General features: G+C 24.5%; 1 protein-coding gene across 1 annotated transcript; it reads right to left on the minus strand.

The window, feature by feature from the left end:
• Positions 1-465: 465 nt before the first annotated feature.
• On the minus strand, positions 466-3,103 carry LOC145844894 (very long chain fatty acid elongase 4-like). The gene is made up of 4 exons (XM_082952314.1): positions 3,029-3,103; positions 2,382-2,553; positions 1,765-1,892; positions 466-648 (listed from the first exon to the last, which is right to left on the minus strand). Exons 1-4 carry the CDS (start codon positions 3,101-3,103, stop codon positions 466-468), a joined length of 558 nt encoding a protein of 185 aa, XP_082808440.1.
• Between the last annotated feature and the right edge of the window lie 12,177 nt (positions 3,104-15,280).

Here is a 15,280-nt window from a genome sequence, read left to right on the forward strand (position 1 = left end):
TAGTTGAAAGTTTTTCCGATTTTTTTTTATTGCTTTAAAAAGTAAGTTTTCAGATGAAAAGTACATCACCGGCCGCAGTTCGGCGACTTAAACACCTGAATTTAATAGGTTTTATAATACAAATGTTTAATGATAACATATTAACCTATTTTTAGTTTTATAATTGTATATTATCTCACCTTTTAATGAAAATTAAATGGAACAATTTTTTTTAAACAAGTGTGTTCTATAAAAAATGTTATTTAATTTTGAAATGAAACAAAAAAAATGTTGAATAACTTTTCATAGTGTTCTGGATTCAGTTTTAAACATAAAATTTGAAAATAAAAGCTAAATGTACAAAAGAAAAACTTAACAGTTTTTAGACAGTTAAAAAAAAAAATATAAATTATATAACACATTTATAGATAAAAGATAAAGTTTTTGTAAGTTAATTAAATAAGTATAAAAATTAAATACTATTATTTATTTAGTTTTCTTCTTCACAATATGTTTGTATTTTTTTGTATACGACTGAATGTAAAAGTTTGAAAACAGAATAATCAAAGTTATCATGTAGAAGAACACCATATAGTCAAACTCTTTCGGAAAGTTACATGGAACCCACAAATTTATGCATGTATGAACCGAAATTGCAAAAAACTGAGTCTGTAAAGAAAAGTAAACGTTAGCGTGTTTTTAATGTCATAAAGTAGAAAATAATAAGTTAAGTTGTACACATGATAGCAAAATTCATTAAAAGATGAATATACTTTTTGAAAAGCTGTTTTGATAAACAAAAGTTAAGTTATAAGGATATAACTAAATTTTTTATTTGTAAGACTTTTTTAGAGATTTTCTTATAAGGATAATTAAAAGATACTATATATATTATATTATACTAATGGATTTCGTTAAAAAACTAAGGAAAAATTTAAAAGTTAATTATACTAAGTTTATGAATTTATTTCTCCTCTAGTAGTTGAGATCTCTTAATTTGTTTTCTAAAAGTCAAAACATATAATACTTTGTTTATAGTAAAAAAAAGTTAATTCTAAATAAAGTTTACTAATTAAGTCTGTCATAAACATAAAACAGTTAAAAAACTTGCTATACATTTAAACAATAGTAGTTGATAGCTTTGATTTACTTAATAATTTATTTATGTCAGTTTTGAAAAAAAAGGTATCAATAGAAATTAAAGTTTCTATCATAATTGCTAAATTGTTTAGCCTGTGAGAAGTAGTAAACGGTTTTGTGGAACTTAAGCACGTGAAAAATGGTGACTTAAGGTTAATTCAAAAATGTAACGATGATTTTTGGTGTTAGAGTTATACGTTGTTAACCTCAACTTATTTTTTAAGTAAAACTTTTGTTTTTTTTATAAATTAAAATGAAATGAGTTTATACATAAAAAGTTTTATATAAAAAAATTTAAAGTAAATCTACTTTTTAAAAAGTCTACAAAAGTTTAAATGTTTCAAATACAGTTATATACACTTTAAAATTACTAGCAGTTGTTTTAATTATATTATAAACTTAAAGGTTTTGTCTATTTTTTGGTTTTAGTCAACAAGTTTGTGTTTTATTATAGTAATAAACTTTTTCAATTTTGAAATTTATACTATTTAAATGGCAAAACTAAACTAACTTAACAACTTTTTTAAAACAGATCAATAAAACAAATAGTTTTACAAGAGTTCTTAAAAACATTCGTTGGTACAATCCTTTAAAAAATTAAAATCATAAAAAGTTAAATAAAGTAAAATAATTAAAGTAGCTCACTAGTTGCAGCTTCGTAATATATTTCTTCCACCACAGATACTTTTGCATATGTGGTCCAAACGCAGAGAGAAAATAGTACAAGTACATCATAACATGCACGGAACTGTTCAGTAAGGCAAGAAAAAATGCTGTATGTCGTAATAAAAGCTTATTAAATTTCGTTCAATATACATAAAAAATATAAAGACAACAAAAGCAAATAAACACACGCACAGTAGTTGTTTAAAGTGTATCTATAACTAATGGTATTTTATTTGCAAGTAAATGATATAATATTATTTACATTTTATAAGAAATGCTTTTTAGTTAACAGTTTTTTAGAGCTGAAATAAAACTGTTTAGTAAATCGTGTTTTATGAATGAAATCATTAATTATAGTTTAAAAAACAAGTTATAAACTATACTAAGTAATTTGATTTCAACACAAATGTTTTTCGGTTGTTTTAAAGTGTTACTGTTTTCTTTTCATAAAAACGTTTTTTAAACGAAATAAAGTGCTAATGTTAAGAAAAAGAACAAGTTAAGAAAATTTAAATTTTATTCAAGCGTTGCTTAAACAAGAAATAAAACATAAAGTAAAACTAAAAATATGTTAAATATACAAACTATAAACGAACATTGGCCACCGGCAACATATTTAATGCCAAGCCACCACCAAATCAGCATGGTACTGTGATGGTAAACATGCAGAAATGAAATTTGGTTGAACTTTTTACGCAACACGAAGAAAACAGTGTCGAGAAGCTCAATGTATTTCGATATAAAATACCACCAGCAAACAGAAGCCATCTTTAAAGAAGTTCGAAATAGTAAAACAAAAATAATTTGGTACATCTAATGAATCTGCTCTATTTTTTGGTTTTTAGTATGGAAAACATATATCTATATCTTTTACTGTAATCTAAAAAATATCCAATTTCTTGATAATAAATACTTATTTACTTATTAAAAAAAGTATTATGAATTTACTTTTTGAATTTAGTAAATATCGCATACCATTTCAAAAGTTTTAAATTTCCTAATTATTATACAAAAACGATCATTTGAAAAACAAAACAAAATTTATTTAAGCAAAGTACAAGCAATAAAACAGTAAAACATTGCTGTTCTTATCAATACTATAGTTTATTGAACGATAAAAAAACCCTCAAAGTATTTAGTCCTAGGACCTGGTGCACGAGAAACCTTTCGGTTATCGAGTATTACACCACGGATACCTTTTAATGTCTAGTCAAGGACAATAACACTAGCTTCTTTTACTTACTCTTAATGCTAGATCACTTTCAGAGTAGTCAACAGGTTGGCAAGTTAAACTGTATCCTGCTAAGTAGCTTGACATGAAAAACTGAAAAATTTTGCACGTCAACAATTATTAAATAAAACTTTTTTTATTTTTCCTTATATACAAGAAGCTTACTAATAATATTGTTTTTTTGAATAGAAAAGAAGCGAATTCAACTTTCAGAATGCATTTTTCAAGAAATAAAGATTTAATTGATAAATTGTTTTTTATTTATTTTAACCTTAACTTTTTGATTTTAATTTTTAAATCGTTATAATTCGGAAATTCAGTTACCATTCATTAATTCAATAATCGTAATATCCGCTGAACTTTTTATTGTCTTTTAGAATATAAGTTTTTTATAAGTAAATGCTTAAATACTTTAAAAGTTAAAAAAAAACTTATTATAATTGTAAATATTTGTATTTTTGTACTCGAAATAACCGTAATTCTTTCAGAATAAACTTACTTCATACGCCATATACATAGAAAGTGTAACCAAAAAAAAGTTGTACGACATCATTACGTACTTCAGATCGTATTTTGGTAAAAAAGAAGCAATCTTTTTAGAAAATACACAAAAAGTCAAATATGATATCAATATTATAAACGGTGGTGTAGGATCTTCAACTAAAAACCATTTTGCTGTTCTTAAATCTGTGTAAATAAAAATTTGTTGAAATGGTTATAATTAATAATAAATAACTAATTGAAAAATTAAACATTTAAAAATTTTTTTGCAGATAACTAAATTTTACTGTTTAAAATTTAAAACACTGAAATGTTAATCTACTTTGCAGATAATTTTGAATATTATTATGTTAAATTGATTAAGGTTTCTTTTATATACGACAAAATATGCTTTAATAGTCAACAATAAATGTTTTAATCAGAGAAAAGTTTTATGATAGATAAACTAAGAATCTAGGGTAGTCTTTATTCTTAAGCTTTAAGAGCTCACTTATTTGATGTACGACAATTTTTACAAATTGTCGAATGGTTACATTTCACCAAGTTTGTATTTGATTTTTCACAAGTTATCAACTACTTTTAAGGATTAAACTTCAAAACACGTTAAAGTTTAGACTACAAATATAAAAAAAAATACTAATTTCTAACTAAAAAATGTAATTTTTTTAAATGTTATTTATAAAGTAATTATCAACTTGCCTTGCTTTTGGTAAATAGCAACATCGTACTGATTCCAAAAAGTTGTTGCATTAGGAAATGAAATCATTGTTAAAGCTTTAAAACATTTTTAAGCAAGTTCAAAAAATAAAAAAGTTTTTTAATATTTACTAAAAAAATTAAGGTATTGCTACGGCTTTATTCAAAAATCATCAAATATTTTTAACTAATATTTACTATTTTTACAAAGGTATCTAGATATTGTAAACAAATACGTGTGTAAACAGATAATCCATTAAATACTATTATTTTAAGTTGGTTGTTAAAATTTACATTTTTAAATATCTGAAAAGAATATTTTAGGTAAAAATATAAAAAAACTAAATAGCTTTTAATTTAAAAATTTTCCTTATTTATATATACAGTTCTACTTATTTTTTAATTCGAGATTATATAACACTGGTACATAATTTTGTAGAACAACGTGGTTAATTTCGTATGCAAAAAATGATGGTAGTTGATAACTTTAAAGTTTTAACTACATAAAAATCTTATATTCATTTTTTATTGGTTTAAGACTAAGTATAGTATTAGTTAATAAAATTTCAAATCGAACAAAAAAAAACTTTTAGAGAAGTCTCAATCTGTTATAATGTTTAAAAATGTAAATTTAAACAGTACTTTGTTACTTATTTGAAAAGTTATTAAATAAAAATCAACGCAAAGCTTGAAAATTCCAACTAAAAAATGAAAAAAAAACACATTATTATAGAACTTATTTTTAAAATCTTAATACCTAAAAAAAATTGTTTAAGGTATACAGATGTTGTTTACTATTGAACTAGTTCCTTAGTATATTTAGTTGCTGTAAAAATCTAACAAAATAAAAAACTAAATCATTCAATATAGAAACGTTAGTATGGTAAACATGCAATTTTACAGCGGAAATAATTTAGTAAAAAAGGTAGAAAAATGCGTGGTGAACGGCAAATATTGACTTTGTAAAACAGATTTTGGACAAAAAACTTCTTCTTTTAACAAAAATAAACACACATTACTGCAAAAAATAATTAGTTTTAAACAAAAAACTTAGACTTAAATATTTAGTAAAATTTTTATCCATTATTAAAAATAAGTTAAAAAAGACTGTCTTCTAATTATTTTAATTAAAAACGAGTTTTCTTAATTGAAACACAATCTTAAAGAAAGTATTTAAGTTAAATAGTGATTGTCCGTGTTTGAACTTTAATTTTAAACAACATTCAAAGGTTAATATTTCTATAACATTTGCTCAATATAATTGCTATGAAACGTAGTTAACTATGTATACTTATATGTATAAAATGTGTTAATTTTTTCTTTAGTTCGTTTTTAATACTTATCTGGTTTAACATTAGTGAAACTAGTGTATAGTTTAATAAGTGTTTACATATAAGAAAAAAGTTAATTTCTTAATCTTTGCTGCTAAAAATAATTAATTTAAATTGTTTTACTTTTAAATGTTGTAAAATTCTTAATGATTAAAAACACCTATTCATTTAAACATAAAAAATACACTTGCTACTTGAAAAACATTTATAGCTAAAGATATATAGAATAATTAAGAATTTACTAAGCTAAAATTTTATTTTAATTATAAAAAGAAATCTCTTAATTAAAATAAGTTACAAAATCATAGTAAAATTGAGTAATTGCTGAATAAGACACAGCTGATTTTGATAATAAAGTGCTTTGTTTGTATAGCACATGCTTGTAAAAATGAGAGTAACAGTAAAATTAGCATATTACTAAAGCTCTATTCTTGTTCACTTTATTTTTTACTTATAGCTTAAATCAAACTTATGAATTAATTTTAGTATGGTTTTCGTAATGAAATAAATAGATTACACCGTTTTTATGGTCTTTTGGTCGCATGTTTTACAATTAAACTAAAGTTTGGAATTACAGATACTCTAACCTTATAGAACTCCTAACTATAAGCTAATCTTTAGCTAGTTACTTTTATTTAGATAACTATGGACATTTTTCGTGTTAATTATTAATAATCTTATTTTTACTTTATACAGCGTGTTTTCTAAAAGCTATACGAAATATTAATGCTTTTTATGAACTTAACTTATTAAAACTTAAATTTATTAAAACTTAACGGTAATAAATTGCCGTTAAGTTTTTTTAATATATTTACTTTTGAGTATTAAAAGTGTTTAAAGTATTATTTCAATCATTGAAATTAATTGTACACAAAATCGTATATATAACATTGTTAAAATTATATATAGATTTTTTTAATTTATAGTAACTTTTAATAACAAGTAGATGATAATCATATACTATATGATATAGTTTGAATAATTTCAAAATCTGTTTACTTTAATATAATACAGCTCTTACAAACAAGCTTTTATTTGTAACTAAAAAACTCTGTTAAACATAAACTTTAATCAGTAAGTTTAGTATTAATGTTCATCAAAAAAACGCTGTCTTGAAAAAAAGTTTTTTAAAGTTGTTAAAATAACGCTGTACAACAATTGTCTACAATAGTGAGAATGACAAAAATGAAACACAAAATGACTTAGTCAGAAGAATAAAACCGGATGTGACTTTTTATTGCCAACTAAGTATGCTTGTTAGCTGTATTGAAAGCAAAAGTCTAATTATACTACAAGCCTCTACCTAAACTGTAAATAGCCTTTACTATTAAAAGAAGTTAATTAAACAAAGAACTATTTACAACACTGGTTTTTATACTGCACAGTAGTGTGCATTAACTCTAAAGATTATTTAATATATGGAAAAACTTGTATTTATAGACGTAGCTGAATAACAACATTATACGCGTTTACTAACTGAGGTAGTTTACCTTTGGACCAAAACAACTAGATAAGTAGTACTATTAGTTGTTTATAAAGTAGTTTTTTTCATTGAAAAAAATTAAATCTGTTCGATAAAAAAATTAGTGGTTATAATTTGTAAAGTAGAATTTAATTTAAGGCATGTTTGTTAAGTTTAACTTGTTTGATAGATCTATTGAAAAAATATAAAGTACATACTAAGAAAACACATTTCTAAAATTGTTTATATTGAAAATAGCGGTTGTAACTCGTATTACAAAGTATTATATGTATTTAATATACATAAGTTAGAAAACTGTATGAATAAAAGTTCTCAATACTAAAGAGCTTGAATATCAAAAGTTTATTCAACGATTGTTGCTGACAATGTTTCACCTAAAATGATCTTCAGAGCTTTGAATGAATATAAATAATATAAATATAGAATAACATGAAGCACACAAATTTGGGAACGGGTCTAAATTGCACGAAGACAAAAATACACGTGGTTACTAAATTGCACGATTTTGCACTAAGGGTCAGTTTTGCACGTGTTACATTTTTGCACATGAGTAAAAAAAAAAAAAAAAAAAAAAAATATTTAATAAAAAAAAAAATTACTGATTGAGGGTAAGGTTTAGGGCAGGGTTTCCCAAAGTGGGCGATATCGCCCCCCTGGGGGCGATTTTAGTAATTTGGGGGGCGATAATTAGTAAGGGGGCGAAAGGGTGGGCGATAACTAGTAAGGGGGCGAAAAGGGGGCGATTTTAAAATTTTGGGCTGTCATGAGATTTTTACTATTTTTCTTGCTATTTTACTAGTTTTAGCTAGCTATTAATTATTTGACCCTGAGGTAAAACTTAAACTAAACAGTTTGTTTTATTAATGTAAAAAATAGAAAAAAATCAAGTGCTTATGACTCCTACTTTCAAGTAAATACTATATTTTCATTCATATATTTCCTTGTTTAACAATTACATATATCATAGATCATTGAAATCCCTCTCATTGTTTTAAAACCTGACATATATGTTATTTGGGATCATAAATGGTTTATAAAAATCTATGTTATTTTTTATTAACTATCACCTCATGATATCCAGTTGTTTTTTGAAAAGTCACCAAATTAGACTAAGAAATAAAACTATACAGGGTTGCCAATTTACCTAGAAACCTGGAAAAACCTGGAACTTGACAAGTTCGGCAAAAAAAAACCTGTAAAAAATCTGAAATTTTTAACGATTTTAACATATTAAGTAGTAAAATTTAGATTTGACACAAAAAAGCTATCATATAGATAAAATATGGATCCCTTCGAGGCAGATACTTTTAAAATAAACGACATACAGGAAACCTTCTCAGACTTACAAACTGACCTTAAACTTAAAATTCATTCAAAGAACGATATGAAAGCTTTTGGATTCAACAAAAACTAAGGCAAAAGTATCCAATTATTTAAGAGGAATTTAGATTGTTGTTTATAGCTTTTCCTTCTAGCTATGTTGTTGAAAAAGCTTTCAGTTCAGTTATCAACATCTTGAGCAAAAGATCTAATCTAGATATTTATAAAGGAGGTGACTTAAGGCTCTATTTTACTGATTAAGAATCAGATTAGAAAAACTTGCAAGCAGTCATGAACCTCATCCTTCACATTATATTAGACTTCAGTAGCAGACATTATTTTATGAAAGTTTTTTAATTTGATTTGATCTTTTGAAAACTTCTTATTTAACCTTGTTTGTACTGTATTTAAGTAGTATTTTTATAATAACAACTTTATTAAGCTATTTATTCTACAACAGGTTTGCATAATGCCTACTAAATATTAATTACGGTGGACTTCCTCTTGAGTTCGCACTTCCTCTTGAGTATTTTACCCTAATAAAAAGAGCAAACTTATATTTTTTTATATATAACTAAAGTAAAGTATATTACTAACCAAATAGTATTAAAACAAAATATATATAAAATTTGTTAGCTTAAAAAGATATGTTTTATTTTAATGAAAGTTTGTTTTATGTTTTAGTGGATTTCATGTTTATTCATTACATTATTGCATATAACATATTGAAATTTGTCATTTCGTAAAAAAAAATATGGTAATAACTTTTTTAGTTTGCACTTTTTAATTTTTTTTCGAAGTGCGAAGTTAAGCGGAAGTCTACTATGTTTATTAAATGGTTTATGTTTTAAAGTTGTTAATAGTTTTATTTTGACCTGGTTAATTTTGTAGTTCATATTCGTCATTTTACATTACACTAAAAGTTTTTATAGCATAGTGATAAAACTAAGATATTTGTTTGAAAGACCTTTATTTGACAGGGTTTTGTTATTACTTGTTTAATCTGTATATAACTTATATAACTATATAACTATTATCTGATTGTAAAATTTTGATAACCATTAAAGTTTTAAATTCTAAAATGATTTTTTTGGTTTTAAAAGAGTATAAATTTAAAAAGGTCTCTATTTTAAATGACTTCTACTATTTCATTTAAAAGTTTCTTAAACTCAGTTTTATTTTCTAACTTGATTGATTATTATTAAAAAAACTATTATTATATAAGGAGTTTTAGACTATTAATACAACTGTTTTTTGTTTTTTCTTAATTCAATAATATTAGCAATTAGAATATACTTAGTTTATTTTTATACTTCAACACTAGCTTTTAGTTTTTAACTATTTTCCTCTGTTAAATTATTATGGGCTAATAGCTAGAAAAAGAAACTTTTTAAACAAAATTAAATAAGCCATTAAAAAGACTGCTACAGTTACAAAACAAAAGTTTAACTTAGTTAAAAGTTTTTTTTAATTGATTACTTTCTGTTCACAGAATTAAGTGTAAAACATTGGATTTTTTTTTGAATTTAAATAAAGAAAAAAAAATGTTAGAATTAAGGTTTAGTTCCCTAAAGATTATTCCAAGTCGAGTACTATTTCATGGTATTCTACTACGAAACAAATAGTTTAAAAAGTTTAAAATTAAATTTTTAAATTTACAATTAACTTGCTTACAATATATCTTAGTATTGAAATTAATAAATTTACTGCATTAACTGAAGCTGTTGATGAAACCACTTTTCATGCGAGAAAATCAACCAGTCGGTCAAACTTCCTCAAACTAGATCAGAAATTAATTTTTAATTTTTATTTAATTATGTGTATAATAAACTGTTCTTTTTTTTTAGTTTTTTTAATCTCTGGTATAGTTATTTTAGAATATGCCTATTTATAAAATGATTTAAGTATTTTGTGCGGCTTAAATAAGTTACTTAGTATTAACTTCTAAATGTCCGAAATTTGTTTTATGAGATATTATTATAATGTCAGGTTTCAGTTAAGATTTCAGATGGGTAATGTAAGGCTCAGATACAGTAGCAGATCCAGTCGAATTTCGACCCGCTAAGTAAATTGAAAACTACTTGTGCATAATAAATAAAATTTAGTTTTTTGATACTTCGTATTTTGAAATACGCTTTTATTTCGTTTTCAGTTCACAATATTATTTCCTAGATCACAATAATAGTACATGAGTTTATTACAATTTTGCTCGAGTTTTTTAATTTTCTTATTTGTTATTTTTTTAAATCATACAGCCCGCAATTACATTTTTTTAACGAGTTGAAACTAGAAATTTTTTTTTAGTAAGTATGAATTGCTGACTACAAAAATTGTCCACCACTGACCTAAAAGTTTCATTAGTTTCAAAACAGTTCATATTTAAACAGGATTGATTACAGATAAAACAAGGCTTTTTAATAATTAAGTATTTTAAAACACTTTACTGGGCTTCTAAGAAAATAACTGTAAATTATTTTCTCAAGCCCTGTAAACTACTTTGAACACAAAAATGCGTGCATAAGAAGTACCAGACTAAATTACATTTCGAACACAACTTTTTTTAGCTCAAAAGTTTGTACTGAAAAGAAAAAATACTTTGTGAAATCAGGGGGGGGGCGATTTTTTTTCAAATTACTGAAAAGGGGGCGATTTACTAAATGAGTTTGGGAAACCCTGGTTTAGGGGTATAGTGATAGTAAAAATTAAAAATATGGCTAATAAAAATTATATAATAAAAAACTAAAAATTTAATAAAAAAATAATTAAAAAAAAAGCTACCGACCGGTAAGGGGTAACAGTGATAGTAAAAAAATATAAATAAAAGAAATAAAAAATAAAACTTACTGACCGAGGGTAAGGGTTAGGGTAACAGTGATAGTAAAAAAAAGTAAATTAAAAACAAAAATAATAATAATAAATTAAAAAAATAAAATAAAAAATAAAAAATTTAATCCGTGCAAAATTATCTGCTCGTGCAAAAGTGACCTTTCGTGGAGTTTTATCTTTGTGCAATTTTATCCCCTCGTGCAAAAGTATCTTCGTGCTATTTTGTCCCCTCGTGCAATTTTGTACGCTCGCGCAATTTAGACAGCTACCCCACAAATGTATAGTAAGATCAAGTAATGAGAAAGTAATTAGTAATTAATCAGTCTTTATAAATTATGTACTTATGTAAATTTAAGGGAAATTAATTGTAAAAAAAAATGTTTTAAACATTTTACAATACCTATTAAAAGTTAAACCATGTAAAAATACTCGTCGAAATCAAATAATACTAATATATAAAATACTTAATGAGAAACAAAACAAATAATATTAACAAACAAAACTTAGGGTGCTATAGTAAACATAAAAAAAAGGTACATTAACCTCTCGCATATTTACGCACTCTTGACGTTACGCACTCTAGTTTAGTTACGAATTTTAGAATTCTAAAACACTGAAAATATAAAAGTTTTATTTTTTTCAATATTGCACAAATTAGGTTTATTGTATATTTTTAATTTAATATACTTTTTTAAATGTTATCTTACCTCTATATATCTTTAAACTTTGTAAACTTAAGTTCCTTGAGTAATTGATAAACATTTAGTTATACCTCAGTATATCAGAAATTTTGTTAACAATAAAAGATTAAATTACAACTCTGAAAGAAATATGACTGTGTTAAATAATGAAAGAACAATGAATTAATGAGAGTTTAAATCACAAATAAGTAATACAGCACTTTTTCCCTATATATGAATAAACGTCTAAAAAAGAAATCCTAGCAAAAATTAGCAGTGATACTTAATAAGTATAGAGCTTACACTTAACACAAATCTTAATTTTTTTATTTTAAACATATCACTAATTTTCATTTGACTTTTTTTTTAGTTTATCTTATGTGGGCAAAGGTCAAATTAAAAAAAGTTGTAGTAACATACACAATTTTTATTAAATATTTTTCTTATATTTTATATATTTTTGTTCAAAAGAAGAAAACCATTACATCAACGAATGCATATTTTTGTAAAAGGCTTTATAAACAAATTTTAATATAGACACCACAACATTTCTTAATTGTTAACAAATGCTTAGTTATAAACTAAATTAGTTAAGTAGAATATAATATAAATGTTAAGTATCAAATAAGTCACATAAAAATAAAGATAAAGTCTACTTATTATTAAAATTAGTAAAATTTTTCAAGAAGTATTATTATTTTATATAGATTTATATCCTTTTTTTTATTAATGTATAATTTTATTTTTTGTTTTCATATTTATAAATAAAGTAAATAAAATGTTAAAACTGGGAAGTCCTCAGTCTGCTTTTAACTAAAAGCAATATCAAAAAAAAAATATTTTAGTAAGTATATTAGGTACCTCTTGTATCTTTACGATCTCTCGTATCTTTACGCATTTTTTCTGCGTAAATAAGCGAGAGGTTACTGTACACAACTAATAGTTTAGAAATAGCAACACCTAACATGGGCCACATAGAAGTTTTTTTTCTTGTTATAAGTGTTTTAATTCTATTAGCTTCAGAATGGTTTTTTTTCTAGGTAGGAGTCAAATATGCACGAAGGGCCACTTGTGCACGAAGAGACATTTTTGTAAAAAGTCACTTTTGCACGGGTTGAAGTATTTTCTGTTTGATTTTTTTTTCTACTATCACTGTTACCCCTAACCCTTAATCTCGGTCGGTAACTTTTTGTTCTTCGTTTTTGTTATTTTGTTTAAACTTATGTATTTTATTTTTTTCTTGCTTTTTTTATTGTTACCTTTTATTATTTTGTTTTTATTTTTACTATCATTGTTACCCCTAACCCTTACTCTCGGTCGGTAACTTTTTTAAAGTTAATTTATTTGTTATTTATTTGTTTTATTGATTTAATTACTTTTAAGTATCACTTTTTGTTTGTTTTTTACTATTACTGTTACCCCTAGCCCTTACCCTCGGTCGGTAATTTTTTTTCTTCATTTTTGTTTTTTTTTTCTTATTATTTTGTTATTACTTATTTTTTTCAAACTTTTGTGCAAAAAAGACCTTTTGTGAAAAGTTGTCTTATTGCAAAATTGACCCCTCGTGCAAAAGTGACCCTTCTTGCAAAAATATCTTTGTGCAAAAGTGTCTTTGTGCATATTTGACCCGTTCCCATTTATCTAGGTTGCAAATGGAACAATTATTTGCCTTTTTAGGTACTCAGCTATTTTTTTTTACACAGCATTTGCCATTTAATTCCAGAGAGTTCGATGTTATTTGATATAGCAAATTTAGCCAGGGATATTGCTTGTGATTTCTTGAAAATGCTATATTTGTGCTGTTGCCATCTTATTTTGAAAGAAGCTCATGTTCAACCAATATATTCCTTATACCTGACTTTGGCTTTGTATACACCCTTTAAAAGGCATTCACCATTAAATGGGCAATTTATCTTCAACTGCACATTTTGCTTGCTGATTCTAGAAATTTTTTATTGTTAGATTTGGTGACTTTTTTCATGTTAAATAGACAGCTATACGAGATTTCGATTGTATTTCTACTAAAAATTTTATTATTGTTTTTGGGAAAATGTTGGCATGCAAGATCAAAAAACCTCTGTCCAATATTGGTTTTTACAGTATTACAAAACGAAGGGTCTAAATATATATTTTTCCTTAGTCTGTTGATTTTTTTATTAGAATTCAAGCTGTTTTTGTCGCAAACTTTTAGTTTGTCATGTCCGTTTGAAGTTAATGCTTCATTATAATCTTTCTCAATGCTAAAAAATATATTCTTGTTACTTTTAATTAGGTATTGTAAAAATATATTTTTTAATTAATTTCCCTTAAATTTACTTAGTACATTATTATAATGATTACTTAATTACTTTATATTTGTGTGTTTTATGTTATTCTTACTTAAAGCTCTAAAGATCCTTTTAGGTGAAAAAGTGTCAGCTGAGTAACAATCATTGAATGTAATTTATTAATGTTTCATTTACTAAATGAATGACAATTATTCAATTTTGTACTAAATTAGGACTTACTTTTATTTATTCAACAGTTATAAAAAGGAATAGTATAACATTTTTACCAATCTCGAACACATAACTTAATAATAACAATGTTGTTTTTGTAGCTTCTAACTTTATTAAAAATTAACTATGTATCTATGTAGTAGTGATTTAAATAAAAAAAATTATTGTTCAAAATTAAGAAAAGTAAATTTCTAATTTAATTATTGTAACAAGTTTTTAACCTTACTCGTCATCTAATTACGTAACTAACTAAAATAATTAAAAAATATAGTATGTTCAGTAAACTAATTCTAGCATTTGTAAGTAGAACTTGATTTTATTTTTTTAAAACTTTTATTAAATTCTTTTTCATTGGTAAAACAAGATCTTTGTACTTAAAACATTTTTTGACTGCTTCAATAGGAGATATATTTGTAAGCTGAATATTCTAATAACAGCTCTGGAAATTTTTAATAACATTGCACGTGAATCTGCAAATTGAAGAAGAAAAAAAATTTATTGTGATTTTATTTTAAAGCTAGTGTTCAGATAGTCCTTATGAGCTTGAACCAGATCAATAAGATCCATCTTAAACTGGAGTAGTGCAATTTTCTTTAGAATTTTTAAGTAACTTAAAAATTTATTTTTGCAGAAATAAAGTTCAGACAACTTTAAAATAAAAAATCTTAAATTGAAGATAAAACTGTCGAAATAGTATATAAACATGGAATTATTTAAACTAATATATGTAGTAGCTTTAAAAATATAAAGTTTAGTAGCTCAGTTAGAATAACGTGCTAAGAATTAAAAACGAGCTGTGTTACTTTTTACCCTTCTGTGTTGGATAATTAGTAAAAATGTCTTTAAAAAAAATCATCAGTGTGATACAATCGTAACAAAATAAAGAAAACTCAAACTTATACAGCCTTGTAATTGCATTAGAAATTAGT

Source organism: Thalia democratica, chromosome 9, assembly GCF_965202585.1.
Source record: "Thalia democratica chromosome 9, ktThaDemo2.hap1.1, whole genome shotgun sequence".
Lineage (NCBI taxonomy): Eukaryota > Metazoa > Chordata > Thaliacea > Salpida > Salpidae > Thalia > Thalia democratica.

Coding starts and splice junctions, on each gene's coding strand:
- LOC145844894 (XM_082952314.1), bottom strand. CDS start 3,103: ATGTCAAGCTACTTAGCAGGATACAGTTTAACTTGCCAACCTGTTGAC. Junction 1,893..2,381: donor ATATGTTGCCGGTGGCCAAT/GTTCGTTTATAG, acceptor TACGACATACAG/CATTTTTTCTTGCCTTACTG. Junction 649..1,764: donor ATATTACGAAGCTGCAACTA/GTGAGCTACTTT, acceptor TTTTCTTTACAG/ACTCAGTTTTTTGCAATTTC.